The following is a 23554-nucleotide window of genomic DNA, read 5'->3' as shown; positions in this document are numbered from 1 at the left end:
ATGAACATCAAAACAGACGTGATGCTTTCAGAATGCTACAGGCACCTGCTCAAAGATTAGAGGCTCAATCATTTGTTATCGCGCGGTGTTTGTGACGTGTTTGCGTTTTACTCCTTTTTTTCCTTGTTTATCGTGCACTGCACTAGTCGCATTCAGTGTTATTTACTCTGATGAAGACGACCTATACAGAACGTCAAAACGTGGGAATGAAAATACATTTGCCAGAAGAGCTCTATAAACTCAATACAATGCCTAGCAGCAACAGCTGATTTATTTGAAATAAAGCGTTCATTTAATTTTGCTTTTATACAACTTCAGTACAAGCAATCCAGAACAAGATGAGTTCAAATGCTTCGAATAAACATTTGAAATTTTGTTATCGAATTTCCAGCCTTTGAGCGGCAACTAAAATAAAAGCTAACCCAACAAACTGCAATTACAATGTGCATTACTGGGAAAATACCACCAAACGGGCAATCAAATTTGTTTTGATTTTACGTCAGCTGTTTATTTTTGCCAAGCCACGTTCTATCAAAGGTACTACCACACAACGTATGTTTTATTTTACTCTATCAAGCTGTAGTAAAACAGACAGAAAAGTAAACATTAATGTATATACTACACTCACTTCTCGTGGGACTAGGTTGAACATCGGTCCACTAGTCGAGCATGCATAATAACCTAGACAATGTTATAGCCCCAATAACATCCCTAAAACCTCGATCTGTTTCCTGAGTGTGAATACTCCATGATAAGTAAAGGTAACAGTTCTGTGGTTAAAATTTCAACACTGACAGTACAGGCCTCCACAAAGAGAAAAAAAACTATATAACCAAAGTATACAACCAAATGAAAGATGATTTGTTAGTTGTCACAACCTAACGATTTCGATCAAAAACAAATAACACAATAGAAATACAAATTTTGATCATGAATTTTTAGATACTTAGAAATTGGGGCTATACAAAAACAATGTCGGGTAAAAAAGTAATACATCAAATAGAAACCATGCAATAGAAAACACGATTTTGATCTTGAATTTTCACTTCATGCGGAAGAAAATCTCTGACATTTTATAACAAACACAAATTATTGCTTGGGTTTATATCTACTGGTAATTTAGTTATTAGTTTCATATTTACTGAGTTTTATCAATCAATAAAAAGATGAATCCGGCAAAGGACAAAACCAGAGGTGTCCAAAGTGTGGCCCGCAAGCCAAATGCGGTCCCGGCGGCATTTCACGTGGCCTGCGGCTGTATTTTCAAACTGTGTTGCGTATATGCCGCCAGTTTGGATTACATTTTGGGGTTTTGGCGACTTGCCACTTCACGCAAAAGCTTTCCATGGAACTTTGTTTACCAGTTGAAAAGGAAGTGTACATGGTGATGACGCAACAAAATCCCACAGTTTCCCTAAATCCCGCATATTTATGTTCTGATTCAAAAAAAAACGTTGGCCCACGGGCGTCTTCATCTGGTAAACATTGGCCCCTATCAAAAAAAGTTTGGACACCCCTGGACCAAACATTGTAATAAATGCTAACACCGTGTTTTCTACCTTTTAGGAGGAGGAGGAGGAGGAGGAGGAGGAGGAGGAGGAGGAGGAGGAGTTTGAATATCTTGGGGTAAGTAAAAAAAATACATTCTGTGGTAAAAATGCAACACCGTTAAGAAATACATTCAAGTCCAAAGATTATTTTGCTTCCGTGTAATCTGCATTTTATGCAGCATGCGGGACCATTAACTGAGTCAAAACATTGTTGACAATTATGAATTTGTCAGTATGAATTAAATATTGCACGACTACAGTTCAAGCTAATAATAGTTATTCTTTTGATGGCAAAAAAACGATGCAGACAACAAACGATAATAAATAAGTTGTATATTTCTGTTTGTAAAAAAATGTGTTAAGTTAAAATGTATTGTACTTCTGTTTGACCAAAAGTGGTAAAATCTATTTTTAATGTAATTTAGAGAAAAACCGAAAAGAATAAGTTTAAAAAAGGAAACAGGGCATTCCTTACACTGTAAATAATTTTGGGTAAAACGACCGGGAGATCTTTGGGTATAGCAGCGACATACCCAACTATATTGGGAAAACTGTTTTGTTGCCCAATGTTTTTTACCCAAATTTGCGTTACCCAAAAAAATATACCCCACTTTATTGGGTAAAAAAATCTTTACCCAAAATCGTTTGGGTAAAATAGGGTTGATACTCTACCCAAACAAATTGGGTTGTTGGTCTTCAATGGTATTGGTACTGTAGCAAAACAATGTAGGTTTGTTTAACCTCATCTAACCATGTATTTTTAATGCTTGTATTTTTTGTTCAAATGAAACAGTTATGCCAAGCATTTGTGTGTTCAACGAACATCAAACACTTTAACGTTTTACGTTTACTTATCACCATAACACTCGCATTAAAGTTTCAATCGAAACTTTAAATGATTGGTGGGAAATAATAATCAATTTTTTTTAATATACAATCCAAAACCTATTAAAAAAAATAAACTTTATGTTTAATTGATTTCACGCTCCATCGCCCGATGGCTTAAAATTGCGTCATGCTTGGCTGACCGCCTGCGTCCAACTGCCAAACAAAAAGTGCGGGAATCTCAACTCCCTTGGGCTTGGGCCTTATTCTTATGTCGGTACTTGCGCCAATTTGCCGGCGAGCTTGGTTAAGTTAACGGAATTAGAAAGTAGTACCACGGTTGATTGAGGCATTCACAGATTAACTGATTTTGCCCAAATTGTTTTTGGTGGCTTGGACTCTGGACGACCCTAAGAAAGAGGATAAAACTTGGAACTTGGAAGTAAGTTTCACATTAATTTTAATAAAGACTTTTTGTGATAAGAGAATATTTTAGTATTATGCCTATGTTTTGTTAAATTTTGTGCATTGGTATGCTGTTTTGTGAATGTGGTATTTTTTAAAACAAAAATGATGGAAAGGTAGTGTTGAGAACTGTTGAGTATCTGTGTTACATATGGCAAAATACAAAACATAAAGATTAAATACTATAGATAACAAGGTTGCAGCAAAATAAATAAAGTGTATCTCAAAGCATTATTTTAACATATATTTATGTACAGGCAGGCATTTTGATACATAAAGTTATCATATCAACGCCATGCACAAGCTAATGAAACAAAGAAACTTGCAAAGGGGCCTGCAACAACAAAATTGGTTTGACTGCAGATCTCTCTTTAAAAAGATTTCCTTTCAAAAACATATTGGTAAGAAAAAGCTTGTATGATGAAACAAAATAGGTATGAATTTATGAATATCCATTATTACCAAATTTTTATGCAAACAGTATACCAAACATTATTATTATGATTTTCTGTTTACTTCAGGTTATGCTGTATAAATTTTCAAAAAGTCAACTCTTCTATGACAATTTATTGCTAGAAAATGGATTGAACAGCAATTATATTTTGGAAAACAGCCCATTGTGCAATGCTTTGATTAAAATATGGCCAGCAGTTGTACTATTAGGTATGTTGTACATGTTTATTGTCTTTTTATACTTAGTAGTTGCATCATGACCATTTATTTATGTAAATGACTGTTAGCATGTTATTAAACAAAATAAAATTAGATTTATTTATATGTAGCTAATTTTATGTTTGTTAATAATGTTTGAATATTTAGGCAAACACAACATTTGAAGATACATGAGCAGCATTTGGGGATCGTCAGCAGCCGCTCTTGGTTGTATATGGAGATATTTCTTTGTCTCAGAAAATCACTTTGTTTTCTGTGCAAAACCCTGTACTGAGTGTGGATGGTATTTCTAAAGGCATCACAGCCTTATTTGCATTATATTATGTGTCCTATACTTTCCACATGTTGACAAAGCTTTGCAAGTTTTACGAGTGTTTTTATTTAATGTTCCAGTCTCGTCAATGTATGATTCAATATTGTGTGTCATATGTTGTAATTAGTTTTACTTTTTCTTTGTTATGTTTTTCCTTCTGGGGCATTTACCATGTTTTTTTACATGTGTTTTTTCTAAAAATAAAACGTTTAATATGTACAATTTTTGGGTAAAACACGTACATTTAATTTTGGGCATGGTGAGTTTAAACCCAAAATAATAACCCAGAAAAAGCAGGTAAATTTAATTTATACCCAAACAATATTGGGTAATTTAATATGGTAGAACTGTATTCAACCCAACCAGGTTTGGGTTAAAACTACCCAAAACCTATTTTGGGTGTCCCCCCCAAGATACCAAACTTTTTTGGGTTTTTTCTACCCAAATTTATTTACAGTGTACCACATATTATAATTCCTACACGAGTTTGCACCGGTGAAAATGATGTGCGTGATGGTTGTGTTTTTTCACCCTCGCAGCAGCTTTCAGTGGTGAGCGTGATAATATAAGAGGCTCATCCTTACCCTACATGCAATAATGATAATAAAATAGGGATTTTACTACTAATAATAGTCTTCTAACTTAAACAATAGCATCGTCTAATAATGATGGAGAAGGCAGATCCTAAAAATAAAATAAAAATCTTACCACATAGGATAAACCGAATTTCGTTTTACTTTTTAACCAAACGAAAATGTCGTAGTTCTATGTTTACTACGTGATTCTACATTTTTTAATATGTTTACTATTTTGGACTATCAAAAAATAAGAACTCACATTTAACAGAAATAAACAAACAATTAAATTTTTGAGAAAGGCTGCACTTTTTTTGATCGAAAACGTATTTAAAATGTTAACAAGCAACATCTTAACATAAACTAATATTATACTTAATGAAATACACCAGTCAACCTTTTTGTTACACCAGTCAACCTGTTTTGAAGTTATACTTACTGCCATGAAGTAACAAGCTGGACGGAACAGACTATTCACATCCTATAAAAACAATCATTTAATGCTTTCCAAAACCTGTCTGACATATTTTGATGATTACTTACAAAGTTTGTGTAATTCTGCATATTTATTGATAACTTTATCGTTGCTTGCAATCGTTTCAATCTAGCAGATGAATCGCATATAATGTGAAAATTGTGTTGGTGCAGAAATTGTTAATTCTGACTTTAATCAGCACCCAGACTTACAGATGTACTCATACACACTACAACAGCTGTTCGAAGCGCGATGCTAGGGACAAAAGCTTTCACTCAGTGGTGGGATCGTATTACAGCGAAAACAATACATCGCGTAGAAAGGTACGTCACAAATATTTTGTAATATATTCACATTGGTTAGCGATACTAGCGGAATTATCCGTATTATAAGCCACTTGCAAAAGCTTTAATACAAATTGTAGAGCAAAATGAATTAAATTCTATTTTGATTTGTTATTTTGGCTAAATTCCGCATTATTCGAAAATTACATTAGGCACCATTAACTTCGATTGAAAATTCCACTACAAACTTATTTGCACATAATTGCTTTAGGTGAACAAACATTAAGTAGCGCAACTTCAAGATAGTAATAAGCTTTTTTTCTTCTTTTAACTTTTTTATGTCTTTGCTTTACCTAAAACATCAAAGAACCATTAAAACTTCCAAGCTTGGTTCCACAGTTAAGTAAGTTTATGTCACATTGTTCACGACTGTGTGTCCGATTTGGTTTTACATAAAGTAATCTAACTATCAACCACCTTTAACAAGTCATTAAGTTATATTATTACTTTTTATTTACACGGATTACCGTAATCTTACTCAGCCACATGACTCTCAAACATCACTCAAGTGTTTGAACCATTATACATGACCATAAGAACTATTTATTGACTAGATAACAGGTGAATTTGGTGCAACAAAGTTTTGCTTGCGACATTTAGTTTTTAGGTTATCATTATGGAACTCGTGTCATCTATTGACGTCTAATTTTTCTTAAAGATAAACATAGAAATAAACTATTTTGTATGTTGCATTATGTGCGTTACGAGACATTAACGTTTGCATTAACGTTTGTACACATTTACTCTGTCTTCTGTAAATCTTTCCATTCACGTGTTAATACAAATGAGGTTTTTATTGTGGATATTTTAATATAATAAATAACACGTTTTTTCTCGGATTTAAGGGTCGTTGGTTTTATGCTTGTTTTGAACCAGAAACTGATTGGATATAAAGGATTTGGCAGCTTAAACTTTTCAAGGTACGTTTTCGGCAAAAAAACTTTTTTTATTAAACTGAAACGAAAAGAGATCATTATTACAAAGTTTTAAATTAGACAGGCCTGCGTTTTGCTACCTAGATGAGTTGATAGGGGTCGGTATGCTTATGGTTAAACAATCATAGTGCATGACGCACAATTGTGTTTCCGCTTTTCTGTGACATAACATTGCGCAAACGTACATGTATTGTTGTTTTGATCACGTCGACGGTCACGTCGCAGTGGATGTAGATAAATTGTTCTGCGTCGGTAAAGTTTGTCCACACAAAGCTGATCAGCTTGAACGTTGCAAAGTTGGATTCGTAAGTTCGGATCAACAGTTTCGCGTTGGCGGACTCGCTTCCACTCGGTGGCGCAAGGCATCTAATATTATTGACATAAATTTACCCAAGGTGAAATACAATGAGCCTTTCAATTTTGTTTAAAAGCGTGAGCACACAATTCAAATCAAACGTAAGTAATGCTTACCCGCTTTGTACAACCGGGTAGTTCGGCAAACCACTGGAGTTATCAACGCGTGTCGCCCAACATTCTTCGAGCTGTATACAAAATTGTACTAAACTCAAATGTACAAACTATGTAGCACCCAAATGATGCTTGAATTTTTAACATGAAAATAACAACTCAGATGTGTTTACAATTTTGAAATCTTTATTAAAAAAATGACTTGGGTTGCATCAATGCACTTGTTTTTACCTGGACAATGAAGTCATCGTTGCTTGGAGAAATCTCATTAAGTTTAACTTTAGCGAAAATGTAGTTGGGCACAGCGACTTCCCCGGGCAAGTTCTCATTGAAATGTTCGTTGGTAAAGAGATTTAGAGCAACATCAAGGTTTCCTGTATTCTCTTCTGAAATTTCAACGGATCTGTAACAAAATTCTACGGTTAAGGAATAAATAGATACACTTCTGATGGAGCTATTAGCTGTTTAATATTCTTATCTTAAACGTTTATTTTTTATCGACCTAATTGATTAGCACTAATAATGAACCAAAATCTCATAAGATACGTTTTAAGAAACATTCCGTCTATTTGCCATATTTGGCATGTGCTTAAAGGCGTCATACCGAATCAGTCAGTCTCCTACGCATTCCCAAATGTATTTCGCCTTTAATAGGCCTGGCGCACTATAATTTAGCTAACAAAATATTATACTCTCTGACTTATAAAACTTTTCTACCACACGCATGCTATTCAAAGTTCGGTTAATCATAAGTTGTAAAATTTCAATTTGACTTTCAGGATCTGTCTTCTCCATCATCATCACGCAGTGCTATTGTTCAAGTAAGAACATTAATATTAGTAAAATAATCGAATTCGCTACTTTATTGTTATCGTTTTACATTTAGGGAATCTCTTCCATCATCAAGACCACGACGGACGTTCATATTAAAAGTTAAAAGACCACAACCACCATCGAGACCATCGCCCGTACCATTTCTGCAGGTGCAAATATTTCTGATAAAATTCGTATCGTGAATAACGCCGTTCAACGGTTTATTTTTTTCAGTTTCTTTCAATCATTTTTTTAAGAATCAGGTTTGCTGTTCTCCACATCCAAAAATGTTTACCTCAAATTTACAAAGATGCACTTCATTAAATTAACCGGTACTATTATGTTTAGTCATAATCTCTCAATAAAAATAAAACGTTATAGACATGGGGCTTTGGTACAAAAGTAAAACAAAACTTGTTTGATGTTATGTGATAACTTTTAAGTGTATTACTTTCGATCAGCTTCTACTGTCAACATCAGACGATAATAGTTTGCAAATGAGAATAATGTTGTCATAAAAATATCCAAAGTAGGTTATTTATTAATATTCTTTAGCGGATTTACTTCAATACTTTCGCGGCCAACATTCGGAGATTCGATTGGCTGTTCCACTGTTTGTTCCTTTATGGTTGATTTTACCGTTTCTGTTTCTGCTAAACGAAAAAGAAAATGTAGTTTTGAATTCTTATCATTTTTCACACAAAATAATAACCAATATGGTGCTCTACAACAAACAGCTTAAGAATTTAATCTTATTAGTTGGATATTTTTTAATTTTCTGCGAGTAACATAAGGAAAAACTGACCTTTTTTGCTTGATCCCTGCATATCTTCAGGTTGTTTTGGTGTTTGTGATCGTTTTGAACCATAGACATCCTCAATTTAGGCAAATAATATAAACATATCAAAATTAAACCGACTAAGCAAAGTGATCTAACAATATATGAATTGCCAATATGATGTTTCCTATTTAGCTTTTGTAGATGACAGTTGAAAAACAAACTTAATTTCTGATTAGCTAAGTTTCCAATCCTCAACTTATATTTCACTATCCAAGTTGTAGAAAACTTGAAGAAAAGAAAAATTAAAGTTTATCTTGTAGAAAAATTAAACGTCAATAGATGAAACGAGTTCCATAATGCTAATCTAAAAACTAAATGTCGCAAGCAAAATTTTGTTGCACCAAATTCACCTGTTATCCAATTAAAAAATATTTTTTAGTCATGTATAATGGTTCAAACATTTGTGTGATGTTTTGGAGTCATGTGGCTGAGTAAGTTTACTGTGATCCGTGTAAATAAAAAGTAATAACTTCATACAACACCAGACTGGGCACACAGTTTTGAACAATGTGACATAAACTTACTGAACTGTGGAACCAAGCTTGGAAGTTTGAATGGTTCTTTGATCTTTTAGGTAAAGCAAAGACATAATAAAATTAAAAGAAGAAAAAAAGCTTACGCTACTTAATGTTTATTCACCTTAAGCAATTATGTGCAAATAAATTTGTAGTAAAATTTTCGATCAAAGTTGATGGTGCCTAATATTATTTTCGAATAATGTGCAATATTTCCAAAACAACAAATAAAATTTTATAAAATTTTATTCCATTTGCTCTACAATTTTGGCAGTGGCTTATGATACAAATATTTCCGCTAGTCTCGCTGACCAATGTGAATATATTTCAAAATATTTGTGACGTACCTTTCTACGCGATGCATTATTTTCGCAGAAATACGATCCCACCACTGAGTGAAAGCTTTTGTCCCTAGCATCGCGCTTCGAACAGCTGTTGTAGTGTACAGGAGTACATCTGTAAGTCTGGGTGCTGATTAAAGTCAGAACTAAGAATTTCTGCACCAACGCAATTTTCACATTACATGCGATTCATCTGCTAGATTGAAACGATTGCAAGCAACGATAAAGTTATCAATAAATATGCAGAATTACACAAACTTTGTAAGTAATCATCAAAATATTTAAGACAGGTTTTGGAAAGCATTAAATGATTGTTTTTATAGGATGTGAATAGTCTGTTCCGTCCAGCTTGTTACTTCATGGCAGTAAGTATAACTTCAAAACGGGTTGACTGGTGTAACAAAAAGGTTGACTGGTGTATTTTAGTAAGTATAGTATTAGTTTAAATTAAGATGTTGCTTGTTAACATTTTAAATACGTTTTCGATCAAAGAAAGTGCAGCCTTCCTCAAAAATTTAATTGTTTGTTTATTTCTGTTAAATGTGAGTTCTTATTTTTTGTTAGTCCAAAAGAGTAAACATATTAAAAAATGTAGAATCACGTAGTAAACATAGAACTACGACATTTTCGTTTAGTTAATGAAACAAAATTCGGCTTATCCTATGTGGTAAGATTTTTATTTTATTTTTAGTATCTGCCTTCTCCATCATTATTAAACGATGCTATTGTTCAAGTAAGAAGACTATTATTAGTAGTAAAATCCCTATTTTATTATCATTATTGCATGTAGGGAGTGTCTTACATTATCACGCTCACCACGGAAAGCTGCTTCGAGGGTGAAGAAAACACAACCATCACGCACATCATTTTCACCGGTGCAAACTCGTGTAGGAATTATAATATGTGGTAAGGAATGCCCTGTTTCCTTTTTTAAACTTATTCTTTTCGGTTTTTCTCTAAATTACATTAAAAATAGATTTTACCACTTTTGGTCAAACAGAAGTACAATACATTTTAACTTAACACAATTTTTTTACAAGCAGAAATATACAACTTATTTTTTATCATTTGTTGTCTGCATCGTTTTTTTGCCATCAAAAGAATAACGTTAGAAGTTTACCTGATCAATTTAACACAACTAGACGTTAAATTCTGTTCCGAGGTTGCTGCTATTAAGGGTAAGGATGAGGCTCATCTACCATTAAGACCACGACCAAAATTCCCTTCGAGGGTAAAAAAAACCCACTATCATCGAAACCATCATCAGGACGTGATGGCAAGTAAAAAAATTACGTCCTGCGGTACAAAATGCAAGTCTGTTGAGAGATAATTTTAAATCCGAGACGATTATTACCAACTAGAATCAATACCTTCTCCTACCATTACCTTGAGTAACCTCGGTTGAAATGGCAATGGCGTTTCAGGCCCATGGAGCAACAGTGTTTGAGAGTGCAACTTCGTTTTAATAGTAACCGGAATTTTTTTTAGTATTCTTCCTTCAGGCGATCATCGTCCAGCTCGTCTGAAGAGGTAAAGTCACCATGTAGTAAAATTCTTGGCAAACAAATATACACTTAAGACACATTCACAGTTTTAGATCCAATTTTCTTGTGTAGATATATGTAGAAAATATCGTGGAACCTCCACCCAACGTAGACCGACCACCTCCAAACCAAGGTAGGTAGTATAATTTGAAGGTTGACAGTGAATCTAGATCAACGCAACCATTTTTTTGTCAATTAATGCGTCTTTTTTACAGGCCTATTTGCATTTGACATTTTTGACCCTAATGGACCCCCAGCAGAAGAACCAGCTCAAATAGATGGCGATGAAAGTCGAAACCCGGACAATCAGCAGCAAACAGAACAAAACCAAACTCATGACAACTAATGTTTGCTGCAACGTACATCATAATCATGCAGAACCAAACAAACATTGAAAAACATAAAGTTCCATAATGAGTTGTCGCCGCTATTGAAATATTAAACAGGTCGACAAAGCAATTAAACAAAGCTCGAAACTGCAGCACCACGCATATCTGCCGTACCATGCAAATATATGGTTACATTGTGTCCTGCTTCACATATTTGTTGTTCTACGCGCTTTACCGTCTTACAATTTGTTATATTGAACGTTTGGCGATTGACCAGGAGTTTAGCCACTTTGGTTCAAAGTAGTACAAAATTCAACGATTTAACATGTAATAAATAAAAATTTGAAAATGGATCAGACCATAGATTTAAACCGCCAAATTTAAAGTCAAATGAAAGCAAATAAATTATTATGGATTTTCTTCGAAACATAAGTATGTAAAATGTGTATTTGTTTGTGAAGATTTGCTTCATCAGATTACAGACGTTTGCAGTAGGTTGGTTTGTAAACGAAACTAAATAAAACGTTGGATACAAGCGATACACTCGGTGGAAGCATTAAGTATAAAATAAAATCGTATTCAGTCATCATAGTAAAAAATCCCAACTTGCTAACAAAATCTAACAAACATAAGCTTGTTAAGATTATTTCCTCTTGATATCTAAAAAATTTTTAATACTTCAATAAAGGTTTTGACTATAAAACTTCATTCTGGCTGTGACTGCCATTTCTAAACTTTTATTTTAGTGTAGGTTAGTGGTTCCCGTAAATTGCGCAAATGTAGCAATTAGTTTCAAAAACAGCTCGTTTGAAATGGAGTTAAAAAAGGCTAATTTTATGAAAATTGCTAACAATGTTTCAAACTTAGTAATACTTCTCATCACAATTTAATTAAGAGACACATGCTAATCTAAACTAGGAAATTGAAAAGCAAAAATGTGACTTTGGTGATCATATAACCAATACACACACACAGTATTAATTGCATCCGATTATATTGTTCTACAATCACAGAAACAAAAAAAAACTTTGACAAGGTATCTGACAACAATAAAGCAGTAAATATTACATGTACTGTAATGACTGGTTTTGAAAACTCTAGCAAATTTAACATTCACAAATTTGAGAATAAATCGCTGCCTAGTTTGTTGTTTTGATGAAAATAGCGACTTTATGTCGTGAGAAACAATACAATGTTGTTTGTGAAAAGTTATTACGAAAAGTCATCTACAGACCAATTTGTTTAGAATTTACATCTTGGGCAATTTTGCCCCGTACGAGGTAACCGGCTGCTATAATTACAGCAACCAGAAGAACAAGTAAGAAGATGTTGCCAGCTGCTTCATTCACTTCACCTCTGTCTCCTGGAGTGTCTGCGATAAAAAGTATGTTTAACTTAGATAAACATATATGCGTGCCAAAGCATTTGATACTGGAACTAGAGATTAACACCTCATACAGACTAAAAATAATGCCACTCTTGTATCAACTTCGAAGTAGGCCAAGCTTGCGAGAGATTGAAAGCCAATTCAAAACGAAACTTTAAATTTTGATTCCTGCTTAAGGCAATGTATGTTTCTTTCACACAAAACAAAACGAAAAGTGACTTTAGGAGTCAAGCTATGCATAAGTTTGCCAATATGGTCGACTGACAAGTTCACCCGACTTGTATTCAATAGTTTGTGGGTTCTAATCCTGTGACGGCAGCTTGCGTTTCACTGGGCAAGAAACTTTGGAATTGCTCTAACCCAGGGAAACCCGACGGATTGCACTACATTAACGTCCCTTCCGCTATAACGTAGTTGCTATAAATCTAGCAGCTCGACCGTGGACTGACTGTTAGTTAACGCATTCAGGTGTTGCAGGCTCATCAAGGGTTAAAATAAAACAAACAACAAATTCACTTTAAGGCGCAGTAATGTCAGTCATACAAACAGGCGAAATCTTTGATAATTGAGGCCTAAAATAGCCCCAAAAAATATATCCCTAAAAGTTTTAATTGGTAAATACAATAATTTGAGTAGTTACAACATAGGCAACTAAAGCATTTTGTCCTGAACCTAGTTAATCTGCAAGAAATAAGAGTTTACTTATTGAGTTGGTACCTTGCGCAAGCAAATACTTGGTAGTTTGCAAGATGTGCACTGGCCCTGCAGAAAGTCGCTGGCTGCGTCCATTGTTGTCAACAGATCGTCTTTTTCTTCCACCACACATCTGCAGATAAGTGTTATATTAACATTTTTTATCATTTACTCAGCTGTGAAAATCAAGAAGCTAGAAGCTAGAACCTGAAAAACCTTAGACATATCGTGTTTTTTCCCGGTGTATTTCCACTAAAGCAAACCTATTGAAAACTATTTAAGTCAAATAGAATCCACCAAACTGTGCAAGCAGTTCGAGAACGGACTTATCGTGAGCTTATCAAAACAAACAAACTCAATTCACCTGTCCCGGGCATTGACCAGTTGAGTTTTGACAGATGCTCACGTCGCAGTGGATGTAGATAAATTGTTCTGCGTCGGTAAAGTTTGTCCACACAAAGCTCATCAGCTTGAACGTTGCAAAGTTGGCTTGGTAATTTCGCATCAACATTTTCGCGTCGGCAGCCTCGCCTCCACTGGGTGGCGCAACACATCTACTCATATTGGCACAAAATTACGCAAGGCTAAAACAGTGTGCCGTTCAGTTTTATGAAAAGCAAGAGTACACACTACAAATCCAATGCAAGTACTGCTTACCCGCTTTCTACAACAGGGTAGTTCGGCAAACCACTGGAGTTTTCAACCCGTGTCGCCCAACATTCTTCAAGCTGTGCACAAACAGTGCACCAAATTCATATGAGCAGTATATTATATATAGTTTGGATGTTCAATATTAAATCACGGAATAAGGTTTGTTTTAGATAGGTTTCAAATTTTTTTTAAAGAAAGGCTTGAAGATGGAGTTATGTTTAAAAAACAAAACCAAGTTACACACCAGAGTACGGACCAGACATTTTGGGTCGATTCGGATGTTATTTTTTATCAACCAGGTTAATTCGGACCTGACTTCACATTGTATGACCGTAACCATTGTAATTGCATATTCTGTACTTTTACAGGCTTTAATGTATACGCCTGTCTAACAAACTTTTGGGCCTTAACCGGCTTATTCAAAACGATTTGGGTTCGGGCTTGAATTTCGGGTAAGCTCTCAACTATGTTGCATACAAAGCAAAACAATGACTTAAGTAACATATTTCTGTTTAACTAAAAAACACAAGTGTATCATGTGAGTTTGTTATCCATTTTGCTTCAATAAGTTTGTTTTACTTTTCACCTGGACAATGAAGTCATCGTTGCTTGGAGAAATTTCTTCAAGTTTAACTTCAGCAAAAATGTAGTTGGGCACAGTGACTTCCCCAGGCAAGCTTTCGTTGAAATGTTCGTTGGTAAAGAGATTTAGAGCAACGTCAAAGTTTCCTGTACTCTCTGCTGAAATTTCAACGGATCTGCAACAAATTTCTACGGTTAATAAATCAATAGATACACTTCTGAGGAAACTATTAGCTGTTTAATATTCTTATCTTTAACGTTTATTTTTTTATCGGCCTAATTGATTAGCACTAATAATAAAACCAAAATCCCATAAGAAATGTTTTGAGAAACATTGGGTCTATTTGCCATATTTGGCATGTGCTTAAATGTGGAATGACATGTGTCATGCTTATAGTTTGCATGTAGCATGCTTGTAGCACATGGCATATTACATGTGCTCTTGCATAACGTGATATGTGTCATGTTAAAACTAGCATATTGTGCGCTTTGTTGCCATGTGGCATATGTGGCATGTGACATATGTGGCATGTGACATAGATGTCCCCTTACCCGGCTTGTGGTTGGACGTTGGATGACGAAAGAAGTTGATCGGCCTCAAATAGACAAGTCACATTGAGCTTGTTTTGAACGTCGCGTTGGATCACATCATTGGATGGAGCTAGGTATCTCCAGATCAGGAAAGACACTGACACCATTGCGTTCTCATTCTGTTGGAAATAAACAAAAATTGTTTTGTAAGGGAGTCAATTAAGCTGACAGCCATAAATAGCACCAAAACTAAATATCTGTCTATAGATGTTGATGCTTGTGTGTACAATTTTAATAATGCATCTCAATGTCACACGAAATGTTTGGTAGCAGTGGTTCGATAAAGAAAACTGAAATAATGAAAAAAAACTGTTGACCTGATAGAGGCCTTCGCATTGTTCAATGTCAAACACGAACACTGGATCTGATCCCGTGACCTTGCAGTTGTTATTCAGCTGAAAAAGGGGAGTTTCCCTGTCCAATGCGATGTAAAGTGTGTCACCGAGTTCGTAATCTAATGTCATCTGTTCATCAGATGTTACTCTGCGAATATCGGCTTTGTAAGTTTACATGGACAATTAAACAATGCTTGAAGAATACCATCGCCAAATAGTGTTAAGTCAGCTGCGCAACGTTAAAACGTTATGGAGCGCAAGATAGTCGGGACGCATTTGCTGGACAATAAAGGCGCTGTAGCTACATCGTACTAAAAAGGGACGAAATTTAATTAAATAATACTAAAGCGTTGTGATCATTTTGCACATTTTTCAATCTTTATAACTACTGTTCAAGTTTGAAGAAATATGTGAGGAATTTAAAGATAAAAAGTCATGCCTAAATACAGACATAAAAAAAAACTTTTTCTTTTTTTAGATTTGTTTATTGTTACCACAAACAAACAAAACAAAACAAAAGCTTACGCGATGGTCAAGTCTTTCGTCTTGCAAACACTCATTGATTGTTCCGTTCCTAGAATAAAAACAACAATAGTATACATGTAAGCTTAAATTTGCGCACCAAAAATTTGATGGATTTAATTTTGCTCAAGCACATTACGCCAAGCGTGTGATGCCCTTCGCAACCCAAGAATATGGGCGATTTTATATTTTCTTTTTACTTGATTTTTGTGAACATAATAACAGCTACAAACGGTTCCCCTGCAAATTACTGCGCAAACTAAGATATTTCTCGTGTTGAAAACCGTGTTTCATTCACCTGATTCAATGTTGACTGTCGCATTAAATCCTTGCCCTTGACCGTCTCCGTCGTTGACAAAGATTAGAGTAAGATGTGTTGCAGTAACTGTGTGATTCAAACCCCCATTATGCATCCCAGACAATCTTTCCACATGACCTTCTTCGTTCTGAAACTGAAAATAAAGTCTTTGATCTATGTATGAACCAGTGAACAAGTGTGATGTATGTTGTTTAAATAGAACCTCCACTGGATTTTGGGGTTGATTTTAGTTTTTGTTTCGCATCTGACGCCATACTCGACCTTTTTATATTGGCAGATCTAACTATGGACTAAAATTCTGTATTTTTAAAAAATCCGGTGATGTCTGTTTCTTGGTTCTTTACTAAAATTAACCAACAAAACAACAGCGGTCACTTACGTACAAGAAGTCGAACCCACTCTCGGTGCAAAATGTTGAGAATTGAAACACGAAGGACGCGCTGCTTTCTAATTGAAATCTCCAAATACAACCAAGATCAGAGGTGTAATTACTCGGAAACATTGGAGAGAACAAGTTATACGGTAAGCTATCAACATCTTCCCCACACTCTTCAGCTGAAGTACACATGAAGTGTCAATGGTTGATATTTGAGCTGCAGACGGACAGTGCAGATGGTGACAAAAATTTGGTTCTTAAACAATTGCCTCACCAATATACTTTCAAATGTACTCTGTTTTGTGTCAAGTTGTGGCTTCGAACTGATTTCGTTAAGCTTGATTTTTTAACTTGTTACTTCATGCAAGCTGGGGTGCCATATATGGCCAATGTCTTGTCACCAGCTGCACTAAGGAGACGACAAAGGTGAAAACAGATTTAACTAGTTGGATCCAAACACACAAACACATTTTGCGGACTGCGGACGAATTAGTTGGATGTCTTGCTCAAGATCTGACATTTTGGATTAACACATATTTGAGCTTTTCCGTATGAATTCGACTTACCGGGATTTATATAAAGCTGGATCGAGACTGTTGTGAGGTTGAGGACACATGATACATGGACAGACGAACTATCAATAATAAGCGGAAAGGATAAACCTCCACCTAACAACGTACCAGCCAATGTACCCGAATTGTCGATTCCCTCGTAAATCTAGATAACAATTTGAAAATTGACAAGTTTAGCATAAATGAGGGTTTCAAGCGGAACCAAAGTTGGCACAGGGCTTATGACAAATATTGCTCTAAAATGTGCGCACACATTTCGAAACCGTGCAGGTGCCCAAATGCGCAGATTTGAATTGTGCAGATGCAATTTTAAGTCAGGTTTTTCTGTCCGTTTAACACAAACCTTTCCTTTTCCCTAGATTTTTACTTTGAATGTTGTGTATTTCAATTAACTTCTAACTTATATGTGGTTGTTTTTTGTTAGAGGCAGTGGATGGAGGGTTTAAATAACACAGAAGGAACCTTCCTGAAAAAAGAACAGAAAATACAATGTGGTTTAATACAAATACAGGTGTTAAAAAGCTACTGGCAACAAAAATTGTAAACCTTTCATTTTACATTGCTCATCTATCATTTTTCTCCAACGAAAAGTAAAACTAAACTTGTTTTATTAACAGTATACAGATCCTTTACCAACAATAACAAACAGAATGCTCACAGCAGTCTAAGCAAATATGTTTTCCTTGTCTTACATTTTAGGACTGTTTGCGCTTCTTTTCATTTTTCTCATTGGTTACATAAGTTTTCGTTTATTTATTATTTGCAATCCCACATAAAACAAGATACTAATTTTTGTATCGTAGTCAGGCAACATTTACATGTTTTACAAAAATATTTTATGCTGTTTTGGTGTATTGTGGTGTATTTATTTCGAAAAATGTGCGTACATGGTTGGACATTTTTGAGCACATTGTGCAAAAAACGTTCTCATTCCTGTCTCAAAGTTGGGGTCAAAATTTTTCACAAATGTCTTGATATAACTCAAAGCGACTTCGTCTTCCAAAGGAGGACAAAATCGACAAAAAATATGAACATCGGCTAGTAATATTTGATTGTGAGCATAACACATGTCCGACATTTATCGTCCATTAAGGATCTTAATGCAGCATACAAACAAAAGCATAACCGTACCAAGTCAATGCACAAACCAAATTCTACCTCACAATAGTTGTTTGAAGCAAGCTCTCCTCCACGAAAATATGCAGCCAATCTAGGGGAATTTGTGAGGGAAACAAAGTTACTATTCCACGTGGCACATGTATTTGAAATAAATGCTTCCAGTCGTGCTGCGGTTGTTTGCGGAGGATTACACTGTGCATCTGAAACTTAACATTGCATTTCCAATTAAAACAAGATTGCAGCAATCCCAAGGAACGTTATTGTACGAACCTGACAACAATAAACTACATAGCGCGTTGTTAGTAAAATTGTAGCTGCAGCGCGTTTATGTAATGTTTTACTCAAATATGCCCTTCCGCGTTTCGTATTTGATAACAATTACTTCCACAATTTTGATACATTCAAAACTTTCTAGGTTTCTGAACAGATATTGAATAGTTTTCTTTTTTCAATTCCGTTTTAGTTATCGCAGAGAAATGAAATTGTCACGATTTAAATAATAGATGTTTATTATGCTGTTTTTAAACGAGATTTTTCAACTCAATTTATGAATTGATATAGGGATTTCAGTTAGAAATTGAATTAAAATATAAGTAATATTTGTTTAGTTTATTAAACGCCCAATACTGAAAGAAACAAATTCAACACCAGTCTGACAAAAAATACTGCTGATTTAATGTTTGAGTATTTGTCCAGTGTGAATCGAAATACGCCGCATAAGACGAGAGTGAAAGAAAGAAGGCAATCCATCCGGATCGCTGTAGGTACGTAAGAACACGATAATCGTAGTGAGAGTCGCCACTACATACATGCTTTGTACCCGGAATGGGGCTGGGCGTGGGACGGGAACCGGAGCGTCGGGTAAGGGCCACTTATGCCGGCTACGCAAGGTCGACGTGCGCTGGCTTAGAAATAAACTGGTTGCCTTCGCCGATGGCAAGCGTCAAACTCTTGCTGTTCTAATAATGACGCGGAACGGGCCATCGTTAGGTGGCGTAAGGAGGAGTCTGTGGTCCGTAGAGAACATTATGTGGACAGGGCCACACTGTAGTTTTCAACGACGAAAGAACCGTTTGCGGTGAAAGTTCGTGATGTTCTGAGCGCAAAAATCGCCATGAAGGTGCTGGCAGAGCCGTAAACACGTTCGACCGATGGAGCCAGCAGGTATTGTTTTGGAACTGTGCGGATTCCAAACTTAACCCATGGTAGCTTGTTTTCCCGATTGATGCCTGCTAGTCGTACCATGGCAGGTCAGGTAGCTTGATATAGGCGCACGTACGTGGCGTAGGACTTTTTGCCATCTGACAGTGGATACGCTGTTTTGCTAAGGCAATCTTGGCGTTGTAAGTCATGCCAAACAAACTTTGAAGCAACAAGTTTGCGTGTTGACCGTATGACGGGTGCAATGAAACGTGTATAATGCCAAAAACTATAAGTTGCCATGTTGTTGGGCAATTGGACAAGATGACTCAAAGGAAACGTCACAAAGAATTGTAGCTCCAGATTGATCGAACGGCATTTTCTTCATTTTAAGGTTAGTGACAGAAGTACGGTATGCTTGAACCTCTTGGGCGACCTGAGCAGCTGCCAGTGCCGAATAATTTAAATCAAGTGGGAGACAAACAGCATCAATGGAAACGCGGGAGAGCGCGTCGGGCACGTGGTTTTGTTTGTCTTTGATGTGCAGCACATCTGGGGTAAACTCAGAAACGGCGGTGAAATGACGTTGTTGGCATCCTGACCGCGGATTAGACACTTTGGTGAAAGCAAAGGTCAAAGCCTTGTGATGGGTGTAACCGGTAAACACGCGATCTTTCCAAAAATAGCGAAAGTGACAAATAGCGAAATGCAGGGCGAGTCACTGGTGGTCGCAGTATGCCAAAAGAATCCCAATGGCCGCCAGGTTTTATTGATAAACTGCAGGATAAAGCCTCGATGGAATGCTGCAATGCATTGCTAGTCAACGGAAAGGTGCTAAACCGCGGCGTTCGCTATGGCGGTTTTTGCCCCTGTTAAAGCCAAACAAGCTAACTGGTCATCCAAAGAACGTTGTAGGATCTGTAAGCCCACAAGTCTGTAAGAATTCGGAGACATTATGCGTGCAGCGCCGGAAATGAAATGGCGGTAAAGGCCCTTTGGCAGTGTTGGGGCTCGAGAAAGTTTGAGCTTCGACTTGGTTGGGAAGAGAGGCGCGTGGATAGTGTCAACGTGATGTCCCAGTAAGGTTGGTGAGAAGACCATGGCTGAGTAGCTGCATTAAGGTCAGGCTATCACAGCAGGGGCGCCACCTCCCGGACGATTTTGGAAACTTATGCACTGGTGAAGCCGATTGACTGGAAGAACGTCTCATAATGCTCTGTTGCAGCATGTCGTGAAATTCCTGTTTTGGCGAGACCGAGAATCTCGGGAGGGAGAAGTCGAACTCGAAAATGCACGTGTGGGCCATTAGTTGGAATAAAATGCTAAACTCCATACTTGGGTAACGACTGTGAAAAAATGGGAAGTAGTAATTCCTTAGAACTTGGCCGATAATCGAGCATTAGCAGACATGCCCGAAAAAACGGGTTAAGGTTTGGTTCAATACTTTGTGATGCTTGAGGTCAATGCAAAGAGAATGTGCCATTGGACAAGCACAATCTACAACTGAAGTTTGCCAGAAGATAAATGCATAGTTACCAGAGGTGAATCGTACGCCCGAATAAGGGTGCCATTCGCAGGCACGAGATGGTGCGGCGCTTTAATCCCTCAACAGTTATCTCGGCGCCAATATCAACAAGAAATTCCCGACCTGCCGAGTAATTCCATACAAAGTAAAAGTTGCCAATTGTGCCGGCTATCTTATCAGTTTGTTTCCCTACTGTGGCAATGCTAAAAGGTAACAGACCCTTTAACGCATCGCCGCCAAAACGACGATGATAAAAAAGGAACATTGGGCTTTGTTTGTGGCAAACCTGTTTAATACATTCGGCGTCGTTTCTTATGTTGGTTGGGTAAAAAGTTTATCGCGCCGTACATTCCTTGATCAAATTGCTTCATATTAGCGCGTCAAGAAATGCAAATCGCTAATTTTCCCCGGGAGCAGAAGTGTGCGTAAATACTAAGGCAGTTGCTACAAAAGAAGTTGTTGGAAGACAAAGCATTCCTTTGTATCGCCAAATCATGCAAGCATATCATCCATTTGGGCAAATGGCATTTTGTCGCCCAAACGAGGCATGTGAAGCAAGCGGATGGTTCTCTGTGGGTACGACAGTCAGAAGATAACCACGAAACGTGCCTTGATTGTCTTGTATTTCTCGGCGTTTGGAGGAGTTTCTAAGTCGATACGACGATTTGTTGTGTCCTGATTCAGTGCCGAAACAACTTAATATTACTTCGTTTGATCGCCTGTGATACTTTTCAGAGAGAACTGTGCCTCCGCTTGCTGAAACCCAACTCCTGGCTGCTGAGCTCTTCAAATCGTAGGTAACTTAATGGATACAGCTTTTTTGAGCTTTCTGCTGCTGTCAGATTGCAAAAATAACGTTTTTGCACGCTGGAGGTCGCCAAATGTAGCTAGTTGTTTATTCGAGGTACGTGATAATAGAATAACGCAATGTACGAACACGCCGCATAGAACGAGAATAAAAGAAAGAAGGCAACCTGTCCGGTTTGCTGTAGATATACAAATACACGATAATCATGGTGAGAGAATCCGCCACAACAGTGGACTTTTACAGCTCACTAAAATGAGTCCAAATCTTTTTTTCTATTTGCTTTTTGCATGTGATAAGTGAAGCATGATTAAACAGTGTATTCTCTGCATGGACGAAATGCATAAGCTGTTGGGGTGCGGAAAATGATATTTCACCACACAGACGATGGATCCCTTTAGATCGGTCTAATGAAATGCTATCAACTATAGTTACAGTTGTACGTTGTCATACTGTTAAACGATTATGCTTCATTGCTCTATTTATGCCCGTTGTGCAGGTTGGCAGAACGTTTGCAAAGTGATCAGTTTTTTCAACAAAAAAACAATTATTTTGTATCAATTTAAGCCAGTTGGAAGAGAAACTTTATCAAATTTAAACAATATTTACCAAATCTACTTACCTTTATGCAAAAAACTAATCGAACAGACAAACAGAGCAAGTTTCAATAGCCCTCGTAACATTTTTAGCATTTTTATGCAAATTAAAGAACTGTGATACCACAGATTGTAGCTGTTAAAAGACAGTAAGTATATATCACCAATACATGATTTCACAGCCCCAAGAATCTTATCATGTTGCAAATATCTAACAAAGCTTGTTGAATCAAGTGTGCCAAAAACTTAGTCTAAATCGTTTAATGCTACCTCTCAGCAAAAATGCTTCGTATGCTTCAGGTTTCCTCATATACATCAGAACACACTGCGGCCTACTTAGATATTATCGGCGCAAACCATCGCAAACCCCGTACCACAATGCAGGTGATTCAAACCGGATCAATACAGTTTGCGTCGCTTATATGGTAATGCCGCTCTGTGCAACTGTTTTAACGCGTATCGAGTCGTCAGCGTCCATTTTGAATACGTGTTAGAACAAGATGTATACACAGTGCACATCACAGTTTCAACCTATGAAATCCCATCAATGTTGCTGGTGACAAGACACTAGCCGTAATCGCCACAATATGGACTGTTAAATCGCATCTGAGTAAAGATGCTTGAATTCCCAGGAGCGAATTTCAAATATGTTTGGTAAAATCAAATAAAACCTTTAACTTTTTTTAGTAGTTACTATATGATAGGTCTGTGATACTGCATTCATGTGGTTGGTTCCAAATCTGTTGGCTGGTACAAAGTTTAAAATAATAATGTCCAGAGTGTTAAAATGCATACAGAACCGTAGGATGTATATTGCTTCACAGAAACATGATTTACAAATTTTCGAAGAAACGGTCTCCGTGGTACCTACAGAACAATACGGTGCCATCACGTGACAATACGCCAGCATCCTCTTCATACTAACGTAGGAAAAAAGGCAAATGCTATCAGCTCGCATAATGTACAAAGGTTAAAATGCCCAGCACAGTTGAGAAACAAAATATGATTTGATATTTGACCTGTACCACTGTAAATTGCTCCACTTTTATCTTGTGGATGCATGCATAGATTACGATACGGTTTTATTTAGCTGATGCATAGCCTCATTTTATTTCATAGCTTTTAATCTACGCCCACACCAAAATGCGTAGTGGGTCGGGTTTTGGCATTTTGCTTTTAAGTTTGGGATCACAATGGGAGAGAGTTTCACAACATTAACACAGGGCTTTTTGTTAAAAGAGAATGATGTTCAAATTAAAATCCAATTTAAATCTTCTCTAATACTACTCCAAGTAATCGAAACATAATAAACACACACTGTGAACTAAGCTTGACT

General features: G+C 36.5%; 2 protein-coding genes and 2 long non-coding RNA genes across 5 annotated transcripts; 3 read left to right on the top strand and 1 right to left on the bottom strand.

The window, feature by feature from the left end:
- Nucleotides 1-1927: 1927 nt before the first annotated feature.
- On the top strand, nucleotides 1928-4471 carry LOC145218415 (uncharacterized). Its single transcript, XR_013857597.1, has 4 exons — nucleotides 1928-2817; nucleotides 3098-3274; nucleotides 3362-3503; nucleotides 3660-4471. It is a non-coding gene; the product is annotated as an uncharacterized LOC145218415 (long non-coding RNA).
- Nucleotides 4472-5095: 624 nt separating this feature from the next.
- On the top strand, nucleotides 5096-8384 carry LOC145220250 (uncharacterized). The gene is made up of 4 exons (XM_080087517.1): nucleotides 5096-5198; nucleotides 6065-6139; nucleotides 7402-7443; nucleotides 7509-8384. The coding sequence occupies exons 1-4, from the start codon at nucleotides 5128-5130 to the stop codon at nucleotides 7636-7638; spliced, it is 318 nt and encodes a 105-aa protein (XP_079943643.1). The 5' UTR covers nucleotides 5096-5127; the 3' UTR covers nucleotides 7639-8384.
- LOC145220251 (uncharacterized) lies at nucleotides 8378-11499 on the top strand. 2 transcript variants are annotated; one of them, XR_013858050.1, is made up of 7 exons: nucleotides 8378-9249; nucleotides 9456-9557; nucleotides 9824-9865; nucleotides 9923-10038; nucleotides 10621-10662; nucleotides 10749-10809; nucleotides 10892-11499. It is a non-coding gene; the product is annotated as an uncharacterized LOC145220251 (long non-coding RNA). The 2 variants fall into 2 exon arrangements; XR_013858051.1 differs by having other exon boundaries at nucleotides 8378-9557.
- Nucleotides 11500-12231: 732 nt separating this feature from the next.
- LOC145218223 (scavenger receptor cysteine-rich domain-containing protein DMBT1-like) lies at nucleotides 12232-22305 on the bottom strand. The gene is made up of 13 exons (XM_080085624.1): nucleotides 22245-22305; nucleotides 18192-18358; nucleotides 17028-17178; nucleotides 16465-16640; nucleotides 16065-16218; nucleotides 15770-15818; nucleotides 15227-15392; nucleotides 14871-15028; nucleotides 14323-14494; nucleotides 13743-13813; nucleotides 13450-13639; nucleotides 13110-13218; nucleotides 12232-12377 (listed from the first exon to the last, which is right to left on the bottom strand). The coding sequence occupies exons 1-13, from the start codon at nucleotides 22303-22305 to the stop codon at nucleotides 12232-12234; spliced, it is 1770 nt and encodes a 589-aa protein (XP_079941750.1).
- Nucleotides 22306-23554: the final 1249 nt, after the last annotated feature.

Source organism: Phallusia mammillata, chromosome 3 (genome assembly GCF_965637545.1).
Source record: "Phallusia mammillata chromosome 3, kaPhaMamm4.hap1.1, whole genome shotgun sequence".
Lineage (NCBI taxonomy): Eukaryota > Metazoa > Chordata > Ascidiacea > Phlebobranchia > Ascidiidae > Phallusia > Phallusia mammillata.
Note: the sequence above shows the minus strand (reverse complement) of the source record. Positions and strands in the feature narration are given on the sequence as shown.